This window comes from Ambystoma mexicanum, chromosome 8 (assembly GCF_040938575.1).
Source record: "Ambystoma mexicanum isolate Mex_15411 chromosome 8, UKY_AmexF1_1, whole genome shotgun sequence".
Taxonomy (NCBI): domain Eukaryota; kingdom Metazoa; phylum Chordata; class Amphibia; order Caudata; family Ambystomatidae; genus Ambystoma; species Ambystoma mexicanum.
The window spans coordinates 516275340-516285841 of NC_090929.1; the positions used below are offsets into that span (position 1 = coordinate 516275340).

Consider the following 10502-nt stretch of genomic DNA (forward strand, 5'->3'; position numbering starts at 1 on the left):
CACCCAGTGGCCCCTACATGACAGCCATGGTAGGTTACAAGCGTGCCAAGATGCTAGTGGACACAGGAGCCACCGTCAGCACACTGAGGCTGGGGAAGTTCCCGGATGCCCAGAGGTCTGGCCGAACTGTAACCACTGTAGGAATGGAGGGCATCCCATCTAAGGTGCCTGTATCATTGTGGTGCACTGGGTTCTCTGGCCTACAGCACTCTGTTTTGCCCAGTGACTGCTGCCCTACCCTCTTGCTGCGAGTTGTGTGTCCCGGGTGTGTGTGTTTTCTTTCCTTCTCTCTCGCTCTCCGATGCTCCACCCCCCACTCCATCTCCCTCTTTCCCTGATGAAATAGACCACAAAGCTAAGGGAAAACAGAAAGGAAAACTGGAGAGCTAGAAGCTGCCAAAAGTGTGCGCACAGACAGGACTACATAGGACAGACATGTTGCCCCTTGCCCTCGTGTACATGAGAGGTATGCCCAGCCACTTTGCTGGACTCTCTCCATTTGAGATTCTGATGGCAAGACAAATGCCCCTGCCGGCTGCAGCTCCTCCCTCTTTGAACAGGTTGCCTTTGGCACTGACTGATTCAGTTCTGGCATATTTCAAACACCTTACTTCTGTCGTGAGAGATCTACCACAAGGTCACTGAGGTACAACCTGTGGCAGGCAAGCAAAATAAAATTACATTTAGTGCAGGAGGAAGACCTAGGTCGCTGCACTCCAGAACTTGACTCAATTTATTTCCCAAAAAATCTGCCCCAAACCCTGCTGCCGTGGGAACACCAGGTCTTCTCAAACTGTGAGGGAAGGGACCTTTGTTTTTGGACTTTGAGATTTTGACTTTGCACATTTTGCATTTTTTAATATTACATTTGCTGTTTTAAATAGTAATTTCAAATGATGTGGCGTTTCATATTTATTATAAATTATGATTTTAGAATTGCGAGATGAATTTTAGTTTTGAATTATTAATATTAATTTTGTTTTAAAACCAAATGGATACCATTGAAAGTTGATATTTTTTAATTTGAATCTTTTTTTGGGCATTTGTGAATTGCAATGTTTGGATACAGCTTACCAAGCTCATTTTGCTTTAAGTGTATTTATTTTTCATTTTCTATTACAGCCTTGCATTATAGCACTACGCCACTTCCCGTCTTTTGTACCAGCTTCTTTACAGCTTGCTTTATTGGGAGATCTCTACTTTTGCCCTGGACCTATTAAACCTTTCATCTGCTCGCCGAAGGACTTGAAGGACAGAGGGACTCCGACTCATCTGCTCCAACCAGTGGCTCTTGCTCCCCAAGGGTCACCAAACTCAATCTATAATGTTTGACATCAGCCAGTTAAAGCTTGCTCTGCTCCCGCTTCTCCTCCCTCCTGCATTAACAGACTACCAAGAGACCTCTTTCCTCCGGATCTACCATTTGGCAGCCTGCAAACTCAATAAGACCAACTGCTGTGTCTGTGCCCATATGCCTTCCTGATTTGGGGTTGTTTTACCACGACTGAAACGACCACATGAGAAATGTATGTTATACAAAATTGTTCTTCCATTTCCCATGCAGATATCCATGGTAAAACAATCACAAATCCACACAAACATTAATCCATGCCCACACCCCTATCCCCGTCCACACCACCAACACACCCCCACACCCCTACTTACCTTTCATTCCAACGCGCTGTGTCCCTGCGACGCTGGTTCCCTTTTACTTCATGTGATTGGGAACAGGCACCGCTGAATCCTTTTTTTTGGTCCGGTCTGCTGCAGCGGTGTCCCCCGCAACCACCCCCACTCACTATACTATAAAGTATAGTGAGCGGGGGTTGCGGGGGACACCCCCGCAGCCTTATTTTTTTTTTTACCTACATTACCAAATAGATACTACAAAATGTCCTACGAACATTTCGTCAGTAGTACATTTAGTAGTATCTATTTTCTAACTTTTGGTGGTGTAGGTCATTTAGATTCTGTCATTTTGACTGAATCCGCCATCCCCCCCAACCCCCCCATTAGGGAGCAGAGTTCCTGCTCCAAGCTATACCTGCCAGCGTTTCCTTCGCCATCCTGGGAATCCCAGTGCACACCTGGAAAAAGCAGCTCTAACTGTGCGGTACAAGGCCACCTTCCCTGTGTGGTTTGAGTGGGAAGGTCAAGAAGGGGCAGAAGATGTGGGCAACATTTGCCATTCCACTGTGCTCCATTCGCATGAGTGCCCCCTGGTTACAATACAGCCTGCCTCCCACCTTACATTGCCTGCTGGGTATGCCTGAGTGCCAGCCAACAGACACGTGTTTGGCACGTGAAGACCTCTTTTGTATCTGCGGCAGCAAGGCCTATCAGCAGCGGCCTGAATTCTGAAGCGGCAGCTGATCCCTGTGCCAAGTGGTGCCCGCCATCAGGGTCCCCAAAGAAAGACCTACCGGCAAGATACAGAATGGCCGCGACCTACAACAAACCCATGAAACAGTGAACACCTACACTCCTCTGATGGACACACAGTGGATGGTAGCGCACTAATACCCATGATGGGTGTCATGAGAGTAGGTTGGGCCATATATCGGTTGCAGGCAACTCTGAAAGTGGTGGCGAATGAGACTGCTGTCTCGCTGGGAACATTGGCCGCCAAACATAGGAAGTTGAGAAAACTGGCACTCAAAAACCACAAGATGATATTGGATTCCCATAGCGGAGTGTGTACACATATTGGATCAGAGTAGAGTGTATTTGTCCCAGACTCCTCTGATTACATCTTTGACCAAGCCGCTCACACCACTTCCTGTGTTTGAACTGCAATAATGCCATAAAAGCCAGGTGTGTAAGACACCCGCGCAATGGTGCAAAAATTAAACTAAAGGATTTTGCAACTTGAGACTCAAATTCAGTAATTTATGGACAAAGGTGTCCCTGTAGAGTCTATTACATTTTACACAGAGTAAGGAAGGTGAAAGAACGCTGGAACGAACATGAAAGCAACATTAGAACAAAATATTTACGTTCACTGGTGGCCAGACATTTCGCAGAAAAAGGACACCCAGTAGCCCAAGTGAAAGTCATAATACTAGAGGTTGTTAGAAAACCGCAAAGAGGAGGACATTTTGGCAAAAGAAATGGACCAGAAAGAACTATTTTGGATTGAGAGATTGGATAGTTTGACCCCAGAAGGAATGAATGATGACTTAGTTTGGGAGCCTACCTAGAAGGAAAAATATTTAGAGGCTGAGGACTGGGCTAGGCAAAGGGAGAAACATCTATCATTTGAGTATGAAAGGATAAAGAGAACATGTCTAAAAAGAGGCATTAACAGACTCATATCACATGTATTTATATTGAGTCATATAAAATTGTTCTGCTCTTGTAAACCTGACATATGGGAATAATTCATGGTTCGTGTTCTCAAAGATTGTTTTACTCCTACGAAATGTGAGATATGTGAATGAAGAAACATAACTTTGGTATTTAGAATAAAACTAAGGTGAGGAGGACAGAAGCCACTTGAATGTGAGCATGATGTTAATTGGTAAGACACTGGGATCCTTGGTCATGAGGTCGGTTGACCCTCACATGGATAGAGGTATATCATTGTATAACCTCCTAAGGCAGACCTCATGGACGACTCATTTATTTATTAATAGGTTCCAAGGACTTACGGCTTCCCTATACGTCCGAAATACCTCAGAGGACATACACAGACAATAGAAAAGCACAGACAAAACACACACAGTCAGGTCATAAGGATGACGTGCAGAAGGATGTTAACATTGTCGTAGACGCAAAGAAATCAATACGTCATTGTGACATCATCGTGCAAGGGTGTGATGATGTCAAGATGTAAATAGCACCCATTTTGGCAATCTTGTTGCCTTTTGGAGCCGCCTGACGAGTGACAGCAACACAGGAACGGCTGGGTTTGAGGGCAAGTCAGAGAGAGAGAAAAAAGTATGGGGCACTTTGTCCTGTCTGCTACAAGTAGGCTCTATAAGGTTAGGGGCCCAATTTAAACCCTTACCGATACCATAGGTACGTTGGGGAGGAGACCAGCAAGATAAGAGGAACATTTAATCGCACTATTCACAAAGGGTGAAGCTGGAAGTAACGTGCATAACATTTGCCCGGACCTTGGCATGTTCTGAAGGCCACTTTCATTTAGAAGCATCATCTGGATGGGGTATCGCCACGCAGACAAGGGAAGAATAATGGACTAAAACTGTGAGTAATAGCCGGAAGGACAAGATACATTAAAATATACACATGTAATATTTATATCAATAGGTAGAAAATTGTGTTGGGAGGAAGAGAGTATATCCCGACGTTGGTGGAATACTACACAGAAAAAATACCAGGTGAATATCAACTAACAAGTCATGACAGCTATACATGTGAATTTTATAAGTGAATAAGAATTGATAGGCATATCATTCATTACATTTTTTCATAGATGTAATGGTCTAAAATGCATGAGTAGCAGAAGTTGAGTTGAAGAACAGATCCTGATGAAGGGAAAAGATTTCCCGAAATGCGTGGAGCAACAGAGGAAGATCAATAGTTTCTTTATATTAAAAAAATGTTCTTCAGATTGTTGACATTGGTAACAATTGGTCTGTGATAAAATGACAATAAATATATATGGAATTGTATAGTTACAGAAGTATAATTTGTGAAAGTATAATTGTCCAAGGCCCATATATCAATCACATCCTAGAATCTGGACTTTCGGAACAAAGAACTTTACAGACTGGCCCAGATTGAGTTGTGACGCTGGTCCCCAGACCATTTGATGTGGCCCCTTTTGGGACCAGCGGGGATGGGGGGCTGTCGAAATGGCAGTCTCCACATGTGGTCCCCTGACAGCCCTCACTTGTATTTTACTGTGGGTGTTCTGTATTTTCACATGTGTTTTACTGTGGGCTTTCTGTCTTTTCCATTTTCAGCGTATTGCGCGATGTAATTCTCCCAAATGTATTTTTCATCTTGCACTGTAAGTAGCTACACTGTATTTTGTTGGCGGTGCTGAACTCCAGACATGGTCCTGCAAAGCCCAGCCACCAGGCAACATATGCCAACTTTACAGTCAGTGTAAAATCTGCAGCCCAGGAGCTGGCCCTTTCATCTTTTCCTAAGAAACCTCCTCACAGGCCTGTTTTTGTCCACCTGTCCCACACCCTGTGACCTCCTTCCACCTTCCTGTCACCAAGAGCCCTGAGAACAGCCCAGAAGGACCTGGAAACCAAGAAATGAAGGGAATGCCTTAACACAGGCGATGCAAGGGTGCTTTGCCTGACTTTCCAGAAACCAAGTATTTCTCTAAATTTGATCTCAAGGTATGTTAATACCATCCCAAGCAAGACAGAATTTTGTGATTCAGCACAAATTTACAATAGACTCAACTTTGTCATCTCCTCGGCTGCAGAAGTGTTCAAGAATGCCAGCAGTTGTGCATTAGCAAGCTTTGCGGGTATACTCCAGTTGAGTGATGGAATAGCAGTGTGCTTAAAGTATGAAGAACATCTCTACATACTACATGCTTTCATTCAAAGAACCAACCTGTGGCTTCAGATAGTACAAAAATAAGTGTGAATACTTTAAGACCTCTCAGGATTTCTTCTACTTAGAGGGTGTGAGGTCTAACCTTGGACATCAAGTTTGCACCACCTTCTCAATTGGTATCAGAGTTGAGAAGTTTCCTCAGCATGACAAACTAATGTTGACAATGCCTCCCTGGGCTGGCCATGCTGACAACCATTGAAAGACCTTATAAAGACAAACCGGGGATGGGGTGTAAACAAGTGCATTTTCAAGACACCAAAGGCAGGTTCATCATCAGCAGCATGACCATGGCACATTTTAACATGCATGTGGAAAGATAAACCTGCCTGTTTGAGGGTACACCTCTCAAGGGTCTGAAAGAGCAGGGGACTACTGTGACTGCAAAAGAAGCAGATGGACAAGTCACCGCAAACGCTGCTCATTTCAAAAGGGGAGGCATGGTACTCGCATCACTAATAGGCCTAAAGCGATATTAATGGCAACATTGTGCAGTGGAGCGGAATGTTGGAACCTTTGGTCAAAGATTGCAGGGTTTTAGATTCTTGTGCCAAATGGTTGAAATATAAACGCCCCACAGCTTGGCACTGTATAAGACAGTAGACCACAGCTGCACTTTATATACTTTGATGACAGGGCAATCTGCCAAGGATTGAGTGACACCCACACTTCTTATTCACAATTTCACTTTTGGTTATCAAGGATTCATGAAGGATTTCTACTGAACGTAATACCCAAGTAATCGTCTATAGGGCGGCTTTCCTCTCCAACTAGCTCAAGGTGTACCATTGCTTGCTTAATTCTGTGACAAGCCATTGAATTGTTTATGACCAAGCCCCTCTTTTTGCAGATCCGCTGGAACATGCACAGCTGTTTTCAAAAGGACCATATGGGATTTAGACATGGATACAGTATCATCTGTAGAATACTGATCTTCTCACCATTCAATGTGGCTGCATCAACGTCTAGATTCGATATTGCAACAACTTGGTTGTTTATGTATAGGGAAAAAAGAAAAAGGGGGCAGAACACAACCAGTGTACCCCCTAATTCTTATGGAAAATAATTTGTTGTATGCAAGGGGGCAGGTACCTTTAATGATGGCAATGTCTTCCACAGCAGGGGTTCACAGATGCTATTTATTAATGGGGGAGGAGGTGCTATTGTTGAGAGTCGACTGGGAGGGTGATGGGTAATGGTAGGGTGTAGGAGCAATGTAGTGTGGTTTAGGGATGGTCTGCACCTCTCACCAACCTGACTCTTCCCTCCACTAGCACGCTCACATTCTACTGCAACATGCACAATATGCATACCAACTAAGCAACACACTGCAACTGGACAAGCCTCGCCAACATCGAAACGCTACACCTTAACAAATGACTTACATACCAGAGCCCTGGTTGTCAATGCATCCTAGCGATACGGGCACGCAAGGCCCCCGTTAGACACAAATGCTTCTATGCAATTTGACATGGAATACCCACAAACAAATCAGTGCTGCAAAAACTTCAGGATGAATGCCTCAAAATAAAATGTTGTTAAAATGTGCAGCGCTTTGGTGTAAAGTGCTATATAAACTAAATAAACACAAATACAAAATACAGGGTTAGAAATTGCTAACTACTTTTGTTAATACCTGATCCAAAAAGATAAACATTTATATTTTAATGTGCATGAATAACTAGGTACAAATAAATATTTGTTAGAACAACATTTCTGTTTTATCGTTGACACATTTGCTCACTTACAAAATTCTCCCATTGGGATTGAGACTTACTTTTTTACCCCCCACTTTAAAAAATAGGGCGTAAAACACTCCTGGTTTCAATTCTTATCTGGAGCACTGTGTTTGGCTAGGCAATGCAGGCGCTTAAACCCATGATAAATGTAAGTAGACACCTAGAGGATCTAGCGTTGCACAATACTGTAATAGGTATTCACAGAGTCAAAATAATAGCAAGATACAGTGCTAAATTCCCCCTTCCCACCCTCCCGCTGATCTTACAAAAAATGACATTGAAACCTTACTTTCCTACCTCCTCTCCCCCCTCTCTTCCCCTCCTTTTAAGTAAATTGTTCTGCATACTGTATCACTGGTTTGTTTTCATGTTTGTAAATATGCTTCTTTCATTAATTGTACCTTGTTGTTATACTGTAAAGCGCTTTGGATTAAAGCGCTATATAAACTCAATAAATATAAATTGGTTGTTTTAAAACAAACAAACAAACAAAAAGGTCACACGTACACGTGTCTCTGGAGTAGGAACAGAAGCTCACTTTAATTATGGAAAGTCTACAACTAGCCATCAAGACTTTGGGTCTGGTGACCTGTATAATTCCGATTGCATGTCGGACACCAGCATATAAGGTAAACCCAAGGCAGACCTGAGCCGGTCAGTACCACACCCAGCACCCTCAGTGACAAAGAACCACAACATCAGTATACTGTATACATCAATGCAAGCCAGCGAAGCCAAAGGGACTATTACCAGCAGTCAGATAAGGAATCCCGCCTCAAAAGAAATACTCTCCCATACCATTCTTGAAACCGAACCATGCTAGTTGGATATGCTTGGATGGACAGTTGTGAAAGAACACATTAGCTGGACCCACGCATGGACGGCGAACGCTCCGATGCTTACGTACAGGTGAGCACGTGCATCTGTGATGAATACAGTTCGTCCCCCACACATGTGGGAGAATAACGAGCGTGTACCAAGCGTGACGGTCATTCACGCTCGCATGAAACCCGTGTCCCAATTTAGTGACACTGGGTAAAGATACCCTATCTGCTCTAGCGGCGCTGCGTTAGTTACCCCTATCCTGCATTACACCTTCCACTGTGTTCCTGTATTTCCAACGCTTCGCTTCCTGTACTTCGGTGTCACTCCTAGATTCTCACCGGTGATTGCCTGGCAAGCGCTGTGAGCGCATTGCCGTAGTTCCCCCCGGTAGAAGTCGTCTTTCTGGCTGGCACGGATGAGCTGTGGCTGGTTGGCATCGAGCAGCGGCATCTTCCTCCTCCTCCTCCGCTCTGCTACGGTTCAGCGTGTTCGCCTCCCCTGATCCAGACCAGCACTTGTTTTGTTTACATTCCTCCTGTCAGACCAAGGGTCAGCGGTGACGTACTGAACTACAGTCACGGAGCGTTGGAACGTCATGCCGCTCTGCTGCTGTGTCCGTGCAAAGCAAGTGTAGCGGCCATATTGAATCGGAACATTCGTATTCGTCGCAACATTTTAATGACAAGTGTGGGTATTAACCTGCTGAAATGACCATGCTTAGCACGCTATGCAGATACACTGTATAGCAGTGACACGACATGGAGAAGTAACGCCTACTGGGAAGTATCAATTATATGAGGCCATTGCACAGAGGTCTAATGAAAAACTAGTTAAAAAATAAACTAGTCTACATCTGGTCACATCACAAAGTGAGGCAGCCGGGGATGCCATGTTGGGGGATCAGATGCTTCAGAATTCCCAATATTTCGAATGGAGCAGGCTGGACAGAGTGTTTAACATTCAGAGCTTTTTCGTTAATCAAAAATTAGACTCCATGTGTGCTTTGTGGGTTAATGATGGCTATATATAATTATATCATTGTAAAAAGCAAGGAAATATGCATAAAAGATTCCCCATTGTAATACAATATGTTGTGGCCTTGAAGGACGACAGGACGCTGCAGTGAGTCTACTCTACTTTATTGAAAAACAACTGGTGTGGACTGGTATATGTCCAAGTTCTCATCAAGCACGTACTTACAGTTCAGTTAAGTTCAGGACTTCCCCAGTTGAGTCACTGAGGGAAATGGGTGCACTAGGATGGCACGCTGTAAGCTTCTAGGGCCCCCAGGTAACCTTCTGTGGCTGTGGTGTTACACCCTAGAAGCTGTGCTGTACGGCTGCTGGAAGATCTTACTTTCTTGGCTCCTCATCAGGAGCAGCGCTGTGGTGCGACCGCTTCATCTGGCGGGCTGCCAGCTCTGAAGCGGGAAACATTTTCCCGCGGAGCGTGGGCTCGCGAGATCACGTTACGTGCGATCTCGCGAGAACACGCTCCCGCGATCGTGTGATATCCCCACACACCTCCTTTGCTGGGAAAAAGGAAGGTGGTCATTCCATGACGAAGTCTGCAAACTTGCTGGGTTTTCTTCTCTCTCTCTGAGGTCTGCTTAGATCTGTATATGGGGCAGGATTGCTGGAGTACCCTTGAGAAGATGCGGGTGATTCAAGTTCTTCTTCCCTTGCTCTTCGCTGTGACTCCCTGGGTGTAGTTGGAGAGTTGGGGCTTGAGAACTCATTGCCGTGGTGTGGCTCCAAGACACCTCTTTCTGAGAGGCGAGGGTTTTTGGATGTCCCTTGGCAGTCTTGATCTTCTCCGGTGTCCCAGTGTGGTTGTTCCATGTGTTCCCTCCTGCGGTACATGGCCACTCTCTCCAGATTCCATTTCCTTCCGTCGCTGGTGCAGATGTGGTTTGACCCTCTCTCCATGACTTCTATGGGACTGCTGTACTTGGAGCCGGTCGAATTGTCTTTGTGGGGGAGGCGTATTTTCACCAGGTCACCTCTGTTAATTGCTGTGTGTCGAGCGGCTCGACGCAAGTCCCCTTGGGCCTTCATGGCTTCTTTGTTGCGCCGCATGCGAAACGCTACGTCGTCCATGTTCACGTCTTCGTCAGCCCTCACTTGATGGAGCCAGGGTGGTACCAGTGAGGATGCAGCCCTTCTCCCCCTCAGCAGATGGAATGGGGAGAAGCCAGTGACGGCGTTGGGGGTGAGGCGGTGTGCCGCTACCGCTTCCTTGACCGTCTTGTACAGGTCTGAGCCCGAGGCATGAGCCAGTTGTAGTGCCCCTTTGATGAAGCGGTTTGCTCGCTCAACCAGGCCATTGGCATGTGGGTGGTATAGGCTTGCTCTCCGTTGTCGAATGTTGTTGAGCTTGAGAAACTTCTCCATT

General features: G+C 45.3%; 1 protein-coding gene across 1 annotated transcript in view; it reads right to left on the reverse strand.

The window, feature by feature from the left end:
* Positions 1 to 8679, reverse strand: part of PEX10 (peroxisomal biogenesis factor 10) — a 257024-nt gene extending 248345 nt beyond the window's left edge. The window contains exon 1 of the mRNA XM_069610190.1: positions 8447 to 8679. Within this exon, the coding sequence (XP_069466291.1) occupies positions 8447 to 8558 (112 nt within the window). The 5' untranslated portion in view covers positions 8559 to 8679. The remainder of the gene's footprint in view (positions 1 to 8446) is intronic.
* Between the last annotated feature and the right edge of the window lie 1823 nt (positions 8680 to 10502).